The following is a 22,502-nucleotide window of genomic DNA, read 5'->3' on the forward strand; positions in this document are numbered from 1 at the left end:
CAGCGGGGTAGCGACGGCTAGGAGAGAGGAGACACTACCATTAGAAACTATCGTTAGCCACACTGTTCAGTACCCAACAGAGGGGTAGCGACGGCTAGGAGAGAGGAGACACTACCATTAGAAACTATCGTTAGCCACACTGTTCAGTACCCAACAGCGGGGTAGCGACGGCTAGGAGAGAGGAGACACTACCATTAGAAACTATCGTTAGCCACACTGTTCAGTACCCAACAGAGGGGTAGCGACGGCTAGGAGAGAGGAGACACTACCATTAGAAACTATCGTTAGCCACACTGTTCAGTACCCAACAGAGGGGTAGCGACGGCTAGGAGAGAGAGGAGACACTACCATTAGAAACTATCGTTAGCCACACTGTTCAGTACCCAACAGAGGGGTAGCGACGGCTATGATTTCCCTGCCTACCCAACTATCCCAAACGGTTGGTTGGTGTAGCAGAAAAAGTGTTACAGAAGTGACACTGCCCCCACACATTCTTGGATAAACATAGTGCATGTTAAAACAGTCATTGGTTTATAAGTCAACCTATTTGTTTGAAGGATCTATTCAGGCCTAGCCGTTGGAGTGAAGACATTGGCCCACGGTATGTAACCTAGCACCAGTTCCTTTTCAAGCAGGCGAAAGTACAGACGTAATACAATTCTCTTAAAAATAAACCAGAGAACAGGAAATGAAAGAAGGGTCATGTGACTCGTAAGGGGAATACCAAGACCAACTAGACCTGCTTCCTCATCTGATCTAACCGAAACATAGTGAACTTTGTGTTTTATGGAAACAGATCCTACCAAGAAACCACAGTGGAAAGCACCCAACACCAACTATCTTCAGGACAGCCTCAATTCGTCGGGGCATGGACTCTACAAGGTGTCAAAAGCGCTCCACAGGGATGCTGGCCCCATGTTGACTCCAATGCTTTCCACAGTTGTGTCAAGTTGGCTGGATGTCCTTTGGGTGGTGGACCATTCTTGATACACACTGGAAACTGTTGCACGTGAAAAAGCCAGCAGCTTTGGAGTTCTTGACAAACTCAAACCGGTGCGCCTGGCACCTACTACCATACCCCGTTCAAAGGCACTTAAATCATTTGTCTTTCCCATTCACCCTCTGAATGGCACACATACACAATCCATGTCTCAAGGCTTAAAAGTCCTTATTTAACCGGTCTCCTCCCCTTCATCTACCCTGATTGAAGTGGATTTAACAAGTGACATCAATAAGGGATCATAGTCTGTCATGGATGGATTGCTCTCACACACACACACCCTGAACCATGAAAAACCACCCCAGACCATTATTCCTCCTCCACCAAACTTTACAGTTGGCACTATTGGGGCAGGTAGCGTTCTCCTGGCATCCGCAAAACCCAGATTCGTCCCCGTTTCCACTATTCCAGAGTCCAATGGCGGCGAGCTTTACACAACTCCAGCAAATGCTTAGCATTGCGCATGGTGATCTTAGGCTTGTGTGCGGCTGCTCAGCCATGGAAACCCATTTCATGAAGCTCCCGACAAACAGTTATTGTGCTGACGTTGCTTCCAGAGGCAGTTTGGAACTCGGTAGTGAGTGTTGCAACTGAGGACAGACGATTTTTATGCACTACACGCTTCAGCACTCGGCGGTCCTGTTCTGTGAGCTTGTGTGGCCTACCACTTCGCGGCTGAGCCGTTGTTGCTCCTAGACATTTCCACTTCCCAATAACAGCACTTACAGTTGACTGGGGCAGCTCTAGCAGGGCAGAAATTTGACGAGCCGACTATGACGGTGCCACGTTGAAAGTTACTGAGCTCTTCAGTAAGGCCATTCTACTGCCAATGTTTGTCTATGGAGATTGCATGGCAGTGTGCTCGATTTTATACACCTGTCAGCAACGGGTGTGGCTGAAATAGCGGAATCCACTAATTTGAATGGGTGTCCACATACATACAAAAAGTATATTATATATATATATATATATATATATATATATATATATATATATATATATATATATATATATATACATGTATGTGTGTACACACAGTTGGCCTTGAAAAGAAAACCTAGGGAAGACACAAAAATATAACGGTTCAGATTCATGGATGTAAGCACAAATGTTGCATTGACTGAGGGAAGGAGTGCCGAAGAAGCTGATGGATGCACAGCCGTTGCCAAATAAACCACCAGTGTGATTAGATAGCTACTCATGTGACAAAAGAAAACAATTACGGAGCAGAAACCCCGGTGACGTCGCCCAGTTAGCCTGGACCCGTAGGAGTGGGTCATTGTAATTAACAGCCTGAAGAGAGATGACAGACAGAGCAGGGCCTGTGTTTTTGTAACCACGAAACGTTCCCGAGAAGGGGAGAGGTAGTAGCTGTCAAAACCTTCTGTGGTTCTGCCCCAAAACCTTCGGTGGTTCTGCCCCAAAACCTTCTGTGGTTCTGCCCCAAAACCTTCTGTGGTTCTGCCCAACCCAGGCCTCTGTGGCCGTGGTAGGCAGCCCAATGTGAAACAATCGCTCTTGTTCGTATTAATCGATAATACCTTCACACTGCAGTGAGTCAATCATTCACTCCCATCTTCCTACAGTAGAGGTAGACCCCCCCCCCCCCCACCCCCCTCCTCATTTTCTCCTCAGTGGTCAGGTCACATGACTAGGCAGACAAAAAAAAAAAAGTTGTTGCCCAAAATGACGTGCTGGACCTAGCCATCACAAGGACATTTCAGCATTGTCTAACTGACTCCAGCGAGCAAAGCCTTTCTGCTACATGTTACAGTGCCAGTGAGTCAGCATAGATAGCTATTCACGTTTTTACCACCTACTTTGAAAACATCACAAGGGGGGGGGATAAACATCACAAAAACAGGCTACATTTTCGGGAGTCTGTGCTGCTACTTTAGCCTACAGTAAACAGTGTCATAAGGATTGGAATTATTGGCCAGCTTGGCTTTGAATGGGCCGGTGAAAACAGCCGGCCAAGTTAAGGACCATTCACGACTCACACGAGTGACGAGTGATCAATCTTACGTTTGGGTTTGATGATGAAGAGTAATAGAATGCCAGAGCTGCTTGTAGCCTACGCCACTAAGAGCTGCTTGTAGCCTACGCCACTAAGAGCTGCTTGTAGCCTACGCCACTAAGAGCTGCTTGTAGCCTACGCCACTAAGAGCTGCTTGTAGCCTACGCCACTAAGAGCTGCTTGTAGCCTACGCCACTAAGAGCTGCTTGTAGCCTACGCCACTAAGAGCTGCTTGTAGCCTACGCCACTAAGAGCTGCTTGTAGCCTACGCCACTAAGAGCTGCTTGTAGCCTACGCCACTAAGAGCTGCTTGTAGCCTACGCCACTAAGAGCTGCTTGTAGCCTACGCCACTAAGAGCTGCTTGTAGCCTACGCCACTAAGAGCTGCTTGTAGCCTACGCCACTAAGAGCTGCTTGTAGCCTACGCCACTAAGAGCTGCTTGAAGCCTACGCCACTAAGAGCTGCTTGAAGCCTACGCCACTAAGAGCTGCTTGTAGCCTACGCCACTAAGAGCTGCTTGTAGCCTACGCCACTAAGAGCTGCTTGTAGCCTACGCCACTAAGAGCTGCTTGTAGCCTACGCCACTAAGAGCTGCTTGTAGCCTACGCCACTAAGAGCTGCTTGTAGCCTACGCCACTAAGAGCTGCTTGTAGCCTACGCCACTAAGAGCTGCTTGTAGCCTACGCCACTAAGAGCTGCTTGTAGCCTACGCCACTAACAGCTGCTTGTAGCCTACGCCACTAAGAGCTGCTTGTAGCCTACGCCACTAAGAGCTGCTTGTAGCCTACGCCACTAAGAGCTGCTTGTAGCCTACGCCACTAAGAGCTGCTTGTAGCCTACGCCACTAAGAGCTGCTTGTAGCCTACGCCACTAAGAGCTGCTTGTAGCCTACGCCACTAAGAGCTGCTTGTAGCCTACGCCACTAAGAGCTGCTTGTAGCCTACGCCACTAAGAGCTGCTTGTAGCCTATGCCACTAACAGCTGCTTGTAGCCTACGCCACTAAGAGCTGCATGTAGCCTACGCCACTAACAGCTGTGGGAGACGGGGAGTGAATCAAACATCACATTACGGCACAAAGCAGCACAAAAGACTACTGACTCAGAAAACCCCTGACTGAGACAGTTAGCCCATTTGATAGCCGTTGATGACGAGAGGGGGCAAATCAAAGTTTATTAGTCGCATACACAGTTTAGCAGGATGTTAAAGCGGGTGCAGCCAAATGCTTAAGCAGCACTCCAATTGAAGTAAGGTGTGTCAAAGAACTAGTCTAATACTGATTGTCGATTTTGTGCTGTCAGCATTGCAAACTAAACGCTCTACAAATGACCCCAAAACTAAAAAAGAGGAAAACAAGAGCAAATGTATTGCAGGAACTGATACCTTAGCCTGTAGTTCTGCAAAAATGAGAAATCATACGACTGACACTCGCTATGAGTAATCATACAATTTCATATCACACAGGGCATTCCAAAAACCAAGTCAACAAGGAACAAGCTAGTTATAAATAGGCCTAGCTATTGTCTGTCACACAGAGCCGCAACAAGCAACCCTTCAATCTCCACACCAAACTAGGACACTAAAGCAAAAAGGTAACAAGCTTGTGCATGTTTACTACAACCAAGTTATTGTAATGATACTAGCCAATTAGGCCTATGGGGAAGTGAGTTCTGCTTGTTAAGCACAGAGCATGTACAGGGGGACCTATACGGGATGTGACACACTGATTGATTTAGGGAACGTGTTGGGTATTCGCCAGCTAAAAGACTCTGGATCTGAATCATCGCAATCCTCTTGGAATAGACAATGGAACAGCAACATTATACATGTTTAGGCGAACATCTATTGCTGACGGTGTAGACTTAAAATCAGAAATAATCTGCATGATCAAAAAGTGAAGTGAAACCCTAACCTGATAAATTCCCCCCATGAGAACAGAACATAAGAAGAAGAAATTAAAAAACGTCTACCGAATAAAGCCACACTAGCTTTCACTTCCTGTAGGCCTGCTTACCCTCCTACCCACCTACCCTCACCTAGGCCTGCTTACCCTCCTACCCACCTACCCTCACCTAGGCCTGCTTACCCTCCTACCCACCTACCCTCACGTAGGCCTGCCTAACCACCCATGAAGATGTACCTGTCCTACACCCTTTGTCCCCATTTTGTCTCAACAACAATCATTTGTTGGGACTGCTGCATTAGGAATGTAGTTGGGCAAAAGAACTATGAGGATATGAACGATGAGAAAGATAGGCCCATCTATCATGTACCTGTACCATCTATAAATCACTTCTAGGCAAATCCCCGCCTTATCTTAGCTCATTGGTCACCATAGCAACACCCACCCGTAGTCTGCGCTCCAGCAGGTATATCTCACTGGTCATCCCCAAAGCCAACACCTCCTTTGGCCGCCATTCCTTCCAGTTCTCTGCTGCCAATGACTGGAAGAAGTTGCAAAAATCTCTGAAGTTGGAGACACTTATCTCCCTCACTAACTTTAAGCATCAGTTGTCAGAGCACCTTACCGATCACTGCACCTGTACACAGCCCATCTGAAATTAGCCAGCCCAACTACCTCATCCCTATATTGTTATTTATTTTGCTCATTTGTACCCCAGTATCTCTATTTGCACATCATCTCTTGCACATCTATCATTCCAGTGTTAATACTAATTGTAATTATTTTGCACTATAGCCTATTTATTGCCTTACCTCCATAACTTGCTACATTTGCACACACTGTATATATATGTATTTCTGTTGTATTTTTGACTTTGTTTTGTTTTACCCCATATGTAACTCTGTGTTGTTGTTTTTATCGCACTGCTTTGCTTTATCTTGGCCAGGTCGCAGTTGTAAATGAGAACTTGTTCTCAACTGGTTTACCTGGTGAAAAATGGGTGAAATAAAATAAAATAAATAAACCTGTCCAAAGCTGACTCAGTGGTGGATGGACTACATCAAGAGTACACTCAAACTACATTAAATAAAAGAGAACGGTGAACAGGAAAACAGGTTAGAGGGATAGATTGATTTGAGAGGACAACAGAACCATACTTTGTTTCCCTAAAGATTCTCTATGTGAAGGATAGAGTACAGACTCACTGTACACTTCTGTTTTTTGATTTGTTAACATTGACCCAAAGTGTGTGATATACAATAATATATGTGGTGATATAACAATTGTTCCATTAATATGTGCAGGAAGCTGTAATAAAAAATAAATTTAAAAAAAAACGTGTAAGAATACACTGGCCTAGCTAGTTACTATGTTGTTTATGTTTGACTAATGCTTCACACCAATGTCTGAGCTAAAATTAGCTAGTATGAGCTGCTTTGATATTTATATATGGTGGCTTTTAGAAATTTTCAACATGATAGCCTCTGTAGCTCAATTGGTAGAGCACGGCGCTTGTAACGCCAGGGTAGTGGGTTCGATCCCCGGGACCACCCATACACAAAAATGTATGCACGCATGACTGTAAGTCGCTTTGGATAAAAGCGTCTGCTAAGTGGCATATTATTATTATTATAGCCAAATAGCCATCGTTAGTTACCTCCCTAGGAAGCGTCATAACGCAACAATGATTAGCCAACGTTAACTAGCTAGTACGAAGTCAATGCTGCTACATCAGCTAGTTAGTTAGTTAGTTACACATCTCGAATGTGCAAAAAGTGACGGAATAGGTTTAAAATGTATCAGCGACATTACTACTGACATGTTTACGAAAACGAAAGTAACCTCGATACTTTGATACAAAGTGACAATTATGTGGCTAATCATACATTCTACGTTGTATCATATTACCTGCGGAGACGAAAAGCAGAGCGAGGTACAGCATGACTGCACTGTTTGAAGTTCCTCTTGTTCTATCGAGCGTATTTGACTGTCGGTCTAGTTGTGAGTGGTCGCTCTTGGCTTCTGTCATACTTTATACTGTCTTTGTTCATATGACGCCACACCGTCAGGTGACCACTGAGCCCGGACATGTGACCACTGAGCCCGGACATGTGACCACTGAGCCCGGACATGTGACGGTCTTGTCTTGGCGTCTTTGATTGATCGGGTGTTTCCACAAATTACCTTTTACTGTCATTTTTTTGCGTTTAAAGTAGATAGTGTATAATTATGTAGTAACATAATTGCAATTATATGTAGACAAACATACTCATTGTTCACCCCCACATTGACAAAAAATACACTTTATTTCTCATCACATTGCCTGGATTGATCCTTAGCTAGTTTATTTTTATTTAACCTTTATTTAACTAGGCAAGTCAGTTAATAACAAATTGTTATTTACAATGACGGCCTGGCAAAAGGCAAAAGGCCTCCTGCGGGGACGGGGGCTGGGATTAAAAATATAATAAAAATATAGGACAAAACACACACATCACGAAAAGGGAGACACCGCAACACTACATAAAGAGAGGCCTAAGACAACAACATAGCATGGCAGCAACACATGACAAAACAGCATGGTAGCATCACAACATGACAACAACATGGCAGCAACATAACATGGCTGCAGCACAACATGGTAGCAGCACAAAACATGGTACAAACATTATTGGGCACAGACAACAGCACAAAGGGCAAGAAGGTAGAGACAACAATACATCACGCGAAGCAGCCTCAACCGTCAGTAAGAGTGTCCATGATTGAGTCTATTATAAAAATGAGGAGTACAATATGAGCACATGATAAGATCACTGAGGCCTGAAGGTGATCACTGTATTCAACTGATCTAATTAAACTTGATTTGATTTATACTGAGTGCTGGTACTCAATTTAGTGCATTTACATGCAAATAAATAATCAAATTTAAACATACTGGGCGTTTAGGGTTATCTTTACATAGCCTGACCTGTCCTCTCCCCAGGGAATATGTAGACGTACTACTACAATGTAACGTATTTCTCCAGGCTCCAGATCACATCTACTTTATGTGATTTAATTTTACAGGATGGATTGTGAGAGAGCCACATTTCCTCAAATAAAGGCTATATTGCGTTAGGAGCGATGTGGTGCAACAGCACAAACCTCAAGCGAATGATCATCGATCGGAAACAGATACTTTTCACTTCTGTCTTTTACTGTTGTGACTCAATCAGGGATTCAAAATGTTATTTTTGTACAGAGGTCGCGACTCAATCAGGGATTCAAAATGTTATTTTGTACAGAGGTTGCTTACCGTCATCAGTATGGCTTTTATTGGAAATTGAATTAAATTATGATGACCTACGTTTATCTTGTATATCTTCCTTTACATACAATTTGACTTGGGTGAATGTGAATATTATGTTTACTATATATATATTAAGTAGTGGTCCCCTGGAAAAAGTAAAGTTAGGCCTATTTTATTTCTTTATTTTGTGCCTAGTGATCGACTAGAATATCAATATTTAATGTCATCCCATTGTTGCGTCAAAACGCACCAATCTGTCAAACTGTCTGCGCTACTGAAGACCGGGAGTTTAATTTCTACCCCGCTTCTACATTTAAACAAAGGTAGGCTACAGACTACGGCCAAATGTTTTTTTCCTTTTAAAAAGTGTGAATTAAGAATCGCTTTTGGGTGACAGATTATGATCGCATTTAGGTGAAATAATTGCATAAGGCAGCAGCCAATTTGAAAAATGCAGTTGGCATTGTTTTTTGGTGGAGCCTAAGTATTATTTGCTTTATGGACATGCATTTTTTTTTTTTTTTTTTTTTTGCATTTATCGTAAATATAAAAACTAAGCTACCGTTAGCGTTAGCAATAGCCCAAAAATAAAGTTAAGTCAAATGAGCAACCCAACCATTTTGACTTATGCACTAAGTTTTTTTTTTTTACAGCAAACTCAGTTTACAGCCTACATACACCTGCTACTGCTACTGATGTGCATCGTTTAGGCCTACTAGCCTACATGTAGAGTTGGTTTGCTCATTCTTCCTTTTATGTTTATTGCTGACACTAAATATGTACCTTAGTTATGTAATAAGTGGGACCCTAAAAAAACATATATATTTTTGTATTTAATTACCTGTTGGGTTTTATTTTTTCATTAGAAGGATTTTTCCCAAATGTTCCTCCTTTTTATTAGTAGTTATCTTCAGCTGGAGCTCAAGTGGTTCTCCTTTGAACCCTCAATCATATTTTGTGAGGAAGAGTAACAGTGTGTTTTTGTACAATATCTTCATTTAATTGGGTCTAAATAATGCAGGACATATCTGCTGAGCTCTTTGCTATTGCCTAAATGGTAGCCTACCCACAATTGTATATTTACATTTTCATCATTTAGTAGACAACCTTGTCCTGACTTACAATCAGGCAAATGCGCAATCACAGGTTCTTTCCAAGATCACTTGTGAAATTCTGGGCACCGGATCTGGTCCTGTGACATTACCACAGTTTGGGAAACACATATGGCTTTGTTTACAAAGGCAGCCCAATTCTGATATTTTTCACTTATTAGTCTTTTTACCAATCAGATAATTAGGCAAAAGATCAGAATTTGTCTGCCTGTGTAAACTAAGCCATTGTGAAGGATGCTCAGAAATGTAACTGGGCCTAGTTTCCTTTATCTATAACAACCACTAGAGGGCAATCATTTTAGATACCCATAATGAATAGTAGCCTACAGACAGACAGACAGACTGCAATGGTAGAATTGTAATTCCACTACCCAGTGTTATTCCCTAAACCCCTCTAGTCTAGGTCATTGTTTTCTGAAGTGGTTGAATTCTGCAATCATTGTGGTTTGTTTTGTTGTAATTCCTCGACATGACTGAAGGGAAAATACATGATGTGTTTAAATCCATCCTATTTCTTTCAGGTTTTGTGCAGAGCTGTGGAAAAGTGTGATAGACAGTAATCACTGAAGACAAACAATGGATGTCCATGAGCCTAAAGACAAGTGAGTAGGAGCCTCTTTGTGTTCACTTTGTATGGTGACATCTTCACAATTTTAGAGACTTGCTTCCTCTCCTCTGTCGTCCAACAGAAACAATGGCGTGTGGCTGATCTTTTTCATGCTGGGCTTAGGAACTCTCCTGCCATGGAACTTCTTCATGACAGCCACTATGGTAGCGCACAGAATCTGCTCTTATCATCTACTTTCAGAGTGAACAATAAAATAATACATGCCAGAAATACAATGCCAGAGCTTTTAGCGAGACGTCTGTATTCAGTCTGTATTCATTTCTAAATATGTCTCAAGTGTTACTTTCCAGATCGTCTTGATATTAGCTTGTGACAATTCACAGAGATACTGATACCCCCTTATCTATTTATTAGAATAATTCTACATTAATGTAAATAAATCTACATTAAATTTGATACATTATTGTATTGCATCCACTACCAATGGATAGCACCTACCTGGGTGATGCACGACAGCCATATTGCTCCAGAACTTTCAACACACATTAGCAATGAACTAAAATTAAGGGTCTGTCCTCTGCCCTCTCCACAGTATTTTACCAGCCGTCTCAGAGACCCCACCCAAATATCAACCGACAAACCCTACGACCGTAGCCCTGTGGAGGCCGGTTACAACAACGTATCAACACTTTGTGCAATGGTGCCGTTACTGATCTTCACCTGTCTCAACTCAGTCCTGCATCACAGGTTAGTTAGCCCACCACTTCACCCCCCACATCTTTGAGTTTGCTAATGCATTAAAGCACTACTCCAAAAAGTTACATCTTCATATTTTTTGGGGACAAACTAATATGATAAAGTGTTCATTGTATAGCTTGGCCCAGTTCAGCTCAGTAGTGTTAAAAGTGTACCAGGACCCGCTTGTGATCGACATAAGATTGACCTCGGATTATTTGACTCCGACTCTCTTAACTCCCAGGATTCCTCAAAGGTTCAGGATCATGGGCAGCCTGGCGGTGATTTTGGTGCTGTTTCTTATCACGGCCATCGTGGTGAAAATAGACATGGCACCGGTCCCTTTCTTCACATTAACCATGATCAAGATTGTTATCATAAACTGTGAGTTTTTGGCCCCTTTCTCCTTCTTTTTAACGTGTCAATTCTTTTTCCCCTTGAATTCATCTGAGTTGTCCTGATTGGGCAAAAACAACATAGATCACCAATCAAAAGTTTGGACACGCCTACTCATTCAAGGGTTTTTCTTTATTTTAAACTATTTTTGTACATTGTAGAATAGTAGTGAAGACATCAGAACTATGAAATACCACATATGGAATCATGTAGTAACCAAATAAGTGTTAAACAAATATATTTTATGAAGAGGAGGAAGGGAAGCGCTACTAAGGTACACAATAGTAGATGTTGGTAGACAGATGGTGCTCTTTGGTCAAAGGGGGTGAATTGGTCATCAAAAAGAAAGGAGGACCAAGGCACTCTTCATAATAATATAATATATTTTATATTTGAGATTCTTCAAATAGCCACCCCTTGCCTTGATGACAGCTTTGCACACTCTTGGCATTCTCTCAACCAGCTTCATGAGGTAGTCACCTGGAATGCATTTCAATTAACAGGTGTGCCTTCTTAAAAGTTAATTTGGGGAATTTCTTTCCTTCTTAATGCGTTTGAGCCAATCAGTTGTGTTGTGACAAGGTAGGTGGGGTATACAGAAGATAGCCCTATTTGGTAAAAGACCAAGTCCATATTATGGCAAGAACAGCTCAAATAAGCAAGGAGAAACGACAGTCTATCATTACTTTAAGACATGAAGGCCAGTCAATACGGAAAATGTCAAGAACTTTGAACGTTTCTTAAAGTGCTGTCGCAAAAACCATCAAGCGCTATGATTAAACTGGCTCTCATGAGGACCGCCACAGGAATGGAAGACCCAAGGAGAGTGATGGAGTGCTGCATCAGATGACCTGGCCTCCACAATCCCCCGACCTCAGCCCAATTGAGATGGTTTGGGATGAATCGGATGGCAGACTGAAGGAAAAGCAGCCAACAAGTGCTCAGCATATGTGGGAACTCCTTCAAGACTGTTGGAAAAGCATTCCAGGTGAAGCTGAGAGAATGCCAAGAGTGTGCAAAGCTGTCATCAATCTCAAATATAAAATATATTTTGATTTGTTTAACACTTATTTTGGCTACTACATGATTCCGTATGTTATTTCATAGTTTTGATGTCTTCACTATTATTCTACAATGTAGAAAATAGTAAAAAATAAAGAAAAACCCTTGAATGAGTAGGCGTGTCCAAACTTTTGACTGGTACTGTATATATATATATATTTTTTTTTTAAGGAGCTCAGTCCGGCTTTAAACTTATTCTTGAAAGTTGTAATAGTAGAATGCACAAGGTGTCCAATTTCGAAATTGGGTATTGCATCATCAGAGATGTCCAGATCAACTAGCTGTTTTTTTATTCTGGTTATTTAGCCCATAGATATTGTTGTAATATTTTAGTCACTCAGTTATCACATGAATTCACATTAGACATGGCAAAATGTATAGAATTGCAAGAAAATTGGCTTTAAAACGGCAACATTTTCCTTGCACCCCATGACAAAATGTGTACAATTGCGGGGGGGGGGGGGGGGGGGAGGTGGCATCATGAGGAAGGAAAATTATGTGGATATATTGAAGCAACATCTCAAGACATCAGTCAGGAAGTTAAAGCTTGGTCGCAAATGGGTCTTTCAAATGGACAATGACCCCAAGCATACTTCCAAAGTTGTGGCAAAATGGCTTAAGGATGACAAAGTCAAGGTATTGGAGTGGCCATCACAAAGCCCTGACCTCAATCCTATAGAAAATTAGTTTTTTAAAACTATTTTCTACATTGTAGAATAATAGTGAAGACATCAAAACTATGAAATAACACATATGGAATCATGTAGTAACCAAGGGGCGTGAAAAAGTTTGGGAACCACTAATTTAGCAGACACTCTTATTCATTCAGCTGCCAAGAAGACAAATGCAGTAATTATCTGTAACCCAAATGTATTTTAGACTGCTTCAAAGAAGTTTGAAAGTTTGAAAGAAGTAAGATTATTGAACACTCAAACTGCATGTTAAATGATAGATTCATGTTGGGATGACTGGACTGTCTTATTGACTGTGTTTTTTTTGTTTTTTTTAACCTTCCATCAGCCTTTGGCGCTATCCTGCAGGGCAGTCTGTTTGGTATGGCAGGGCTTCTGCCCGCCAAATACACCACGCCCATTATGAGTGGGCAAGGTCTGGCGGGCACCTTCGCTGCCTTCTCCATGATCTGTGCTATCGCAAGTACGTCTGAGAGATGATGATACACCGGGGGGGGGGGAGTCGGAAGTTTACATACACTTAGGTTGGAGTAATTAAAACTAGTTTTTCAACCACTCCACAAATTTCTTGTTAACAAACTATAGTTTTGGCAAGTCGGTTAGGACATCTACTTTGTGCATGACACAAGTAATTTTTCCAACAATTGTTTACAGACAGATTATTTCACTTATAATTCACTGTATCACAATTCCAGTGGGGTCAATAGTTTACATACACTAAGTTGACTGTGCCTTTAAACAGCTTGGAAAATTCCAGAAAATGATGTCATGGCTTTAGAAGCTTCTGATAGGCTTATTGACATCATTTGAGTCAATTGGAGGTGAACCTGTGGATGTATTTCAAGGCCTACCTTCAAACTCAGTGCCTCTTTGCTTGACATCATGGGAAAATCAAAAGAAATCAGCCAAGACCGCAGAAAAAAACCATAAGTCTGGTTCATCCTTGGGAGCAATTTCCAAACGCCTGAAGGTACCACGATCATCTGTACAAACAATAGTACGCAAGTATAAACACCATGGGACCACGCAGCCGTCATACCGCTCAGGAAGGAGACGCGTTCTGTCTCCTAGAGATGAACGTAATTTGGTGCGAAAAGTGCAAATCAATCCCAGAACAACAGCAAAGGACCTTGTGAAGATGCTGGAGGAAACAGGTACAAAAGTATCTATATCCACAGTAAAACGAGTCCTATATCGGCATAACCTGAAAGGCCGCCCAGCAAGGAAGAAGCCACTGCTCCAAAACCGCCATAAAAAAGCCAGACTACGGTTTGCAACTGCACATGGGGACAAAGATTGTACTTTTTGGAGAAATGTCCTCTGATCTGATTAAACCAAAATAGAACTCTTTGGCCATAATGACCATTGTTATGTTTGGAGGAAAAAGGTGGTTGCTTGCAAGCCGAAGAACACCATCCCAACCGTGAAGCACAGGGGTGGCAGCATCATGCTGTGGGGGTGCTTTGCTGCAGGAGGGACTGGTGCACTTCACAAAATAGATGGCATCATGAGGAAGGAAAATTATGTGGATATATTGAAGCAACATCTCAAGACATCAGTCAGGAAGTTAAAGCTTGGTCGCAAATGGGTCTTTCAAATGGACAATGACCCCAAGCATACTTCCAAAGTTGTGGCAAAATGGCTTAAGGATGACAAAGTCAAGGTATTGGAGTGGCCATCACAAAGCCCTGACCTCAATCCTATAGAAAATGTGTGGGCAGAACTGAAATAGTGTGTGCGAGCAAGGAGGCCTACAAACATGACTCAGTTACACCAGCTCTGTCAGGAGGAATGGGCCAAAATTCACCCAACTTATTGTGGGAAGCTTGTGGAAGGCTACCCGAAACATTTGACCCTAGTTAAACAATGTAAAGGCAATGCTACAAAATACTAATTGAGTGTATGTAAACTTCTGACCCACTGGGAATGTGATAAAATAAATAAAAGCTGAAATAAATCATTCTTTCTACTATTATTCTGACATTTCACATTCTTAAAATAAAGTGGTGATCCTAACTGACCTAAGACAGGAAATTTTTACTAGGATTAAATGTCAGGAATTGTGAAAAACTGAGTTTAAATGTATTTGGCTAAGGTGTATGTAAACTTCCGACTTCAACTGTGTATATACAGTGAGCTCCATAATTCATTGGACAGTGACCATTGTTTTGTTATTTTGGTTCTGTACTCTAGCACTTTGAGTTTGAAAGGATACAATGACAATGAGCGTGAAGTGCAGACTGTCAGCTTTAATTTGAGGGTATTTTCATACATATCGGATGAACTGTTTAGAAATGACAGCACCTTTTATACATGGTCCCCCCATTTTAAGGTACTACAAGTATTTGTTAAATTGGCTTCACAGATGTGTGTCGTTAGGCAGGTGTATTCATTTGTGTCGTTAGTGAATGCAGGAGAGCTGTTGATGAATAGTAATGATTCTAGACGTTGCTATTGCCTTTGGAGGTTGTTATTGGGGTGTGACAACATGAGGAAGACAGCAGTGTCGATGCAAATGAAGTTGGCCGTCATAAGGCTCAGAAATGAAAATCAATCATTCAGGAACATTGCAAAAACCCTGGCCATGCCCAAGTCAACAGTTTTGTTCATCATTAACAAGAAAAAAACAACCGGTGAACTCAATTATGTCAAAAGACCCGGTAGACAGAGGAAGACCACTGTAGTGGATGACCGGAGAATACTCTCTATGGTGAAGAAAAAACCCCTGATAACAGCCCAACAGATCAAAAACACTCTCCTGGATGCAGGTGTAGATGTGTCAAAGTCTACCATACGCAGAAGACTACACCAGCAGGACTACAGAGGGTACACTACAAGATGCAAACCACTGATAAGCCTGAAGAACAGAAAGGCAAGATTACAGTTTGCTAAAAAGCACCTAAAAGAGCCCCAAGAGTTCTGGAAAAAAGTATTGTGGACAGATGAGACAAAGATTAACATGTACCAGAGTGATGGAAAGACAAAAGTGTGGAGAAAAAAAAGAAATGCCCATGATCCAAAGCATACCACCTCATCCATGAAACATGGTGGAGGGGGTGTTATGGCTTGGGCCTGTATGGCTGCCAGTGGAACAGGCTCACTTGTCTTCATCGATGATGTGACTGCAGACAGAAGTAGAACAATGAATTCTGAAGTCTACAGAAATATTTTATCTGCTCAGATAAAACCAAATGCCTCCAAACTCATTGGACGGCACTTAATTATGCAACAAGACAATGACCCTAAACATACTGCTAGAGCAACAAAGGGGTTTTTGATGGCCAAAAAGTGGAAAATCCTTGACTGGCCGAGTCAATCACCAGATCTGAATCCAATTGAACATGCATTTTACATGCTGAAGAGGAGACTTAAGGCAATAAGTCCCCGAAACAAGCAGGAACTGAAGATGGCTGCAGTACAGGCCTGGCAGAGCATCACCAGGGAAGATACCCAGCGTCTGGTGATGGCGATGCATCGCAGACTTCAAGCAGTCATTGCATGCAAAGGATATGCGACCAAATATTAACAATGATTACTTTATTCTACATTATGTTAAACTGTCCAATGTTTTTTGATGCCCGAAAATGGGGGGGACCATGTACAAAAGCTTCTATAATTCGTAAACGGTTCATCCGATATGTATGAAAATACCCTCAAATTAAAGCTGACAGTCTGCACTTCACCCTCATTGTCATTGTATCCTTTCAAACTCAAAGTGCTAGAGTACAGAACCAAAATAACAAAAGAATGGTCACTGTCCAGTGAATTATGGAGCTCACTGTATATATATATAAGAAATACATGTTTTTACATTTTTACTACTAATGCTTTAGAATAAAGTAAAATAATAAAGTCCACCTCCACAAAAGACATTTGAGGCAAGAGAGTGATAAAAAATATGATACAAAAATTACTAATATTTCTAAGAAATGAATTTATAGACTCCTTTGGTATATGTACATGTTGCTATAACAGAAAATTGTATTACTTTTGATATGGCTGTACAAGTGAAGTTTCTCTCTCTCTCTCTCTCTCTCTTTCCCCCCCCCCCCCCCCCCCCCCCTCCCCCTTCCCACCCCCCAGGTGGCTCAGCACTAAGTGATGCTGCTTTTGGATACTTCATCACAGCCTGTGTAGTGATCATATTGGCCATAATGTCCTATGTGGTCCTCCCTAAACTGGTAATAAACTCTAGATTTTAAATGTTATTATAACATATATTTGACTGAAAAAGGGGTTAGGAGATGCTACTTGATGATAATACATAATGCAACTAATACTTCATAATGCAACCAATACTTCATAATCAACCAATACTTCATAATCAACTAATACTTCATAATCAACTAATACTTCCTCCCCCTTTTCATTCATCACTTATTCATTTACCAGTGTATAAATGTCTGTCGTTAAAGCAAAAACAAATATGTGTAATACTTCCATTCCAGCCATTCCTGTTCATCTCTTCTGTTTCGTTAACATCCCTAGAGAGTGTGAGATAATTGACGGTACTTTCGTGTTGTTCTGAACCTTACTATTAGGAGTTCTACCAATATTACAACAAGAGCCGAAGTGGGAACAGGCTTAGTAACGAGATGAACAGGCTGGAAGGTAAAATGAAAGCCATTTATGATTGTCAGATTTGTGAAAATATTCAATGTAGAAATAAGAGAAAGATAATTGTCATTTTTTTATGTATGGAAAAGTAAATCCAAGCTATGCATAAACTTGGCCACCTGTTGAATATATTTTAATTCAAACATTTGTATTAGGCTACCTATTTTAACGATCATGGAAGATAGCAATACCTCGTTCCTTACCCCTTCAGAAAATGCTGCAGTTCTCAACCAAGGAGAAGGAGAACAAACCGTGTCCATGTTGACCATCTTCAAGAAGGTATGCCAGAATTATTTTTTAGATTGAGGCCGGGATTCAATCCATGGCGCGCTATAGTTCAGGACACTAGACAGCCCACAACTAGGCTTTTAAAGACCTTTTCTCAGATGTTCGTGGAGATCGCATTCATTGTAAACTCTGGCACATGTTGGCTCAACCGTAAATTAAAACATTTGTTATAGCACGGATTAAATCCCGACCTAAAACAATTCAGGAGATTAATTGAAATTCTATTCATGAACTGAAAATCGTTACTGCGCATTAAAAGCAAATACAAAACACTACATTACATCATTTTGGAGACACCTTTGCAGACACTTATCTCTAATCGATAAACAATTACAAGTTAGTTTAGCTGTCTCCAGTATGTCGAATGACCAGTCACATTTACAGCATATTAAGAGTTTGTGGAGAAAGATACAAATATTTCATGAATTTCAATTCACTTTATGAATTGGAAAAACAATGAAAACCAATTCACTTTTAAATACTGTAGGTATTTAAAATGGATTGTAAACACACCATAGCAATAAATACTTTTTAAATACTCGTTTTTCCATGACTTAGAAAGTAGATCTCTAAACTAAAGAGTCACACTTTTGATATTATTCACTGTACCTACCCGCATACTTCTCTCTATCCTGGGTTGAATGAATCTCTCGTGGACAAACGGACGTAACTGTATACATGCTGTATTGTAATGAAACAGGCAGGGAGCAGGTCTTGAACCATCAACCTTCTAGCCCGAAGTCCAGCACGCCAACGACTGTGCCCCAAAAGCATGCTCTGGTGGCAGAGTCGATATCCGCGGCTATAAACCCAGGGTCGTTACAGTATGTTATCGTTGAGTCTGTCAACAGACTAGGAGAAGCGACAATTTAAGGCGTCTGTATGCTTCCCAGCCGAAACAGTTTGGAAGAGTTCGTGCAGATATTATGAATAATTTTTTTGCATTGAGAAATACAAGGAATTTTGTTCCGGTGGCCGGATTTTTCATTACTGATCATTTGGACAAATCACGATTTGGCAGGTGCTCGCATCTTTCTAATTTCGGAAGTGGAGGGGACATCTGGCTCAAAAACTTGACTGAAACTGGCTAAGAGTTTCCATTTAGGGGGCTGGAGACGAAGCTAGTCTTGTTAGTATTTTTTTCTCTCAAGACATTCAGTTACATAACATTGTGAAATATTCACCATTTATTGTGAATGGGGCACTAACATGGCTGCTATAGAATGTTGTAGTGTCACGTTAATGTATCATAATGCGGAAACCTCAATGTCCCAACCATAGAAATAGAACGTTAATTATATTTATATGGTCCCCAACTCTCTAAATAGGTTATCTAAAGTGCTTTCTTCTTGACCTTTTTGACCCTTTAACTGTAGATATGGGTCCTGGCTCTCTCTGCATGTTTTGCCTTCACCGTCACCATCGGCGTCTACCCTGCAGTCACTGTGGATGTCAAGTCTACCATCGCTGGTGGAGGCGCCTGGGGTGTGTGTGTGTGTGTGTGTGTGTATGAATATCTATGATAATAGCATGAGTTTATGTGTCCATTTTAGAGTATACTTACATACTCCGGTCGATTTACAAGCCTTTACAAAATGACCATATTCACTGATAATGTGTGTCATTGTACGTTACCCTCTCCTCTCAGAGATGTACTTCATCCCCGTGTGTTGTTTCCTGCTCTTTAACCTGAGCGACTGGGCTGGGAGAAGCCTTACTGCTGTGTGTGTGTGGGTAAGTCAGCAACAAAACCCTTGTTACAGATTGGACGGAATTGGCCCATTTGAATGAATATGCCTGAAACTAACTGATACTTATTTGAATTTTGGATATTGTGAACTAAGGATTCCAGCTCACAGGAACAGAACAGTAGAGGTTACCCATAAGCCTTTACTGGCATGGTACATTTACCAGTAGAGGTTACCCATAAGCCTTTACTGGCATGGTACATTTACCAGTAGAGGTTACCCATAAGCCTTTACTGGCATGGTACATTTACCATTGTTTTTTAGGAGACAAAAAAATCTAAATCAACTTTGAACTACCTTGAACTAAACATAAATACCTTTAGCATCTTATCTACTTACTTATCTTGAGGTGACGTTGGGAATGTGATGCATGTATCAATCCAATTTCTATGAATTTTACAACCAACTTAATTAAAACAAACATGGCAGTAACGTTTTATTAAACATACAATGTTTTTATTGAATGTGAATTTAAGTTGTAACTTCATCTTCTATCGAATAAAGCACTTATCACTTAGCCTTGGCACTAACACTTAGCCTTGGCACTAACACTTAGCCTTAGCAATATCACTTAGCCTTAGCACTACCCTTAGCCTTAGCACTATCACTTAGCCCTAGCAATATCACTTAGCCTTAGCACTATCACTTAGCCTTAGCAATATCACTTAGCCTTAGCACTATCCCTTAGCCTTAGCACTATCACTTAGCCTTAGCACTACCCTTAGCCTTAGCACTATCACTTAGCCTTAGCAATATCACTTAGCCTTAGCACTATCCCTTAGCCTTAGCACTATCCCTTAGCCTTAGCACTACCCTTAGCCTTAGCACTATCACTTAGCCTTAGCACTATCACTTAGCCTTAGCACTATCACTTAGCCTTAGCACTATCACTTAGCCTTAGCCTTAGCACTATCACTTAGGCTTAGCACTATCCCTTAGCCTTAGCACTATCACTTAGTCTTAGCACTACCCTTAGCCTTAGCACTATCCCTTAGCCTTAGCACTATCCCTTAGTCTTAGCACTACCCTTAGCCTTAGCACTATCCCTTAGCCTTAGCACTATCACTTAGTCTTAGCACTACCCTTAGCCTTAGCACTATCCCTTAGTCTTAGCACTACCCTTAGCCTTAGGACTACCCTTAGCCTTAGCACTATCCCTTAGCCTTAGCACTATCCCTTAGCCTTGCCCTTAGCACTATCACTTAGCCTTGGCACTATCACTGTACTAGTGCATTTCATCGAATGTGCATGGGCTATGTGTGGTTACTACAGTAGTGTTGACATCTCTTTCTCTGCCATCCACTTTCAGCCTGGGAAGGACAGCAAACTGGTGCCCATTTTTATGGTGGCCCGTGTGATCTTCGTGCCTCTCTTCATGCTGTGCAACGTTCAGCCCCGCTACAAGCTGCCTGTGGTGTTTCAACACGACGCCTGGTTCATCGTGTTTATGATCCTCTTCGCCTTCTCCAGTGGATACCTGGCCAGCCTCTGCATGTGCTTCGGGCCCAAGTAAGACCTCTTGCCTTCTTCGCCTGGGCGCAAACCCAGATAGATTTGAAACTTTCAAGGGTGACATTTTCCTCTCACAATGAACTAACCGTTTTGCAACGCTAACTAACATTTAACATAGATGGTTTGAGTAAAATTATAATATGCAGAGTGATTTAGGCCTACACTAACCTTACACACGGTACAAGTAATTGCGTAAGGTGTCATTTATTGCACTCGCTCTCATTCTCTCATTCTCTCTCTCTCTCGTTCTCTCTCTCTCTCGTTCTCTCTCTCTCGTTCTCTCTCTCTCGTTCACTCTCACTCGTTCACTCTCTCTCTCTCTCTCTCTCTCTCTCTCTCTCCCTCTCTCTCGCTCTCTCTCTCTCCCCAGATTAGTTGCTCCTCATGAGGCGGAGACGGCTGGTGCCATCATGGCCTTCTTCCTGTCCCTGGGTTTGGCTCTGGGAGCATCCTTCTCATTTCTCTTCAGAGCCATAGTCTAAAATGGCCCCCCTGTGGGGAACATGCATAACCCAAACATGACCCATAACCCTTTGCATTGCAACAGATTCTCAACTGTTTGTGTTTATTTATTTTTTAAACAAGTGATACTTCAAATCTGGTCTTCCAAAGAACACAAGGTGACAAGCAGCTTAAGGCCAGGATTCAATCCGATCACACTTTGTCGGCTAGGCTACTGTATGTGCCATTTAAAGGTAATTTCCGATTGAGTGGACATATGCAGCGTTTACCGTTGAAGTGGTCTCCCATGAATGCCTTTAAAAGGTGCATAGCCGACAAAGCGCGATCAGATTAAATCCTGGCCTTAGTGTGAGGATTATTTTGTTGGACATCTACCAAACTAAAATGGAACAAAGCAGAAGGTTTGTGAAACATCTCCACGTCTCCTATCATATTCTAATCCTTTGGATTCTGTAGCAATCCTTATGAATCCTTATGATGCTGAATCCTTACTAGGCTACAGTGGAGGACGGCTCATAGTAATGTCTGGAATGGAGTCAGTGGAATGGTATCAACCACGTGGAAACCATGGAAACCACGTGTTTGATGTGGTTGATGCCATTCTATTGACGCCATTCCAGCCATTACTATTAGGAGCCGTCCTCCCCTCAGCAGCCTCCACTGGTAGACTATAAGCTCAATACGAAGCAAATCAAACAACATGTACAGCTATATTAGCCGAACTGCCATTGATTGAGGAATATATTGTACCAATATATATAGAAGCAATATTTACTGCCTTATTTCTATTGTATAGACACAATATTTACTGCATGTGTGTTTTTTTTAATGTTTTTTTATTTAACCTTTATTTAACCAGGTAAGCCAGTTGAGAACAAGTTCTCATTTACAACTACGACCTGGCCAAGATAAATCAAAGCTGTGCGATAAAAACAACAACACAGAGTTACATATGGGGTAAAACAAAACATAAAGTCAAAAATACAAACAGAAAATATATATACAGTGTGTGCAAATGTAGCAAGTTATGGAGGTAAGGCAATAAATAGGCTATAGTGCAAAATAGTTACAATTTCGTATTAACACTGGAATGCTACATGTG

The 22,502-nt window shown here is 41.5% G+C and overlaps 2 protein-coding genes across 2 annotated transcripts in view; one reads left to right on the forward strand and one right to left on the reverse strand.

Annotated features, from left to right (window-relative positions):
• Positions 1-6,986, reverse strand: part of psap (prosaposin) — a 29,772-nt gene extending 22,786 nt beyond the window's left edge. Inside the window, exon 1 of the mRNA XM_084191753.1 lies at positions 6,828-6,986. Within this exon, the coding sequence (XP_084047879.1) occupies positions 6,828-6,948 (121 nt within the window). The 5' untranslated portion in view covers positions 6,949-6,986. The remainder of the gene's footprint in view (positions 1-6,827) is intronic.
• Positions 6,987-9,896: 2,910 nt separating this feature from the next.
• Positions 9,897-21,420, forward strand: LOC311116705 (equilibrative nucleoside transporter 1-like; the record flags this gene model as incomplete). Its single annotated transcript, XM_084191751.1, has 12 exons — positions 9,897-9,922; positions 10,010-10,091; positions 10,481-10,635; positions 10,868-11,007; positions 13,102-13,236; positions 16,857-16,954; positions 17,315-17,384; positions 17,602-17,669; positions 19,055-19,163; positions 19,327-19,412; positions 20,736-20,935; positions 21,309-21,420. 12 exons carry the CDS (start codon positions 9,897-9,899, stop codon positions 21,418-21,420), a joined length of 1,281 nt encoding a protein of 426 aa, XP_084047877.1.
• Positions 21,421-22,502: the final 1,082 nt, after the last annotated feature.

Source organism: Coregonus lavaretus (assembly GCF_964263955.1).
Source record: "Coregonus lavaretus genome assembly, contig: HAP1_SCAFFOLD_525, whole genome shotgun sequence".
Classification (NCBI taxonomy): Eukaryota; Metazoa; Chordata; class Actinopteri; order Salmoniformes; family Salmonidae; genus Coregonus; species Coregonus lavaretus.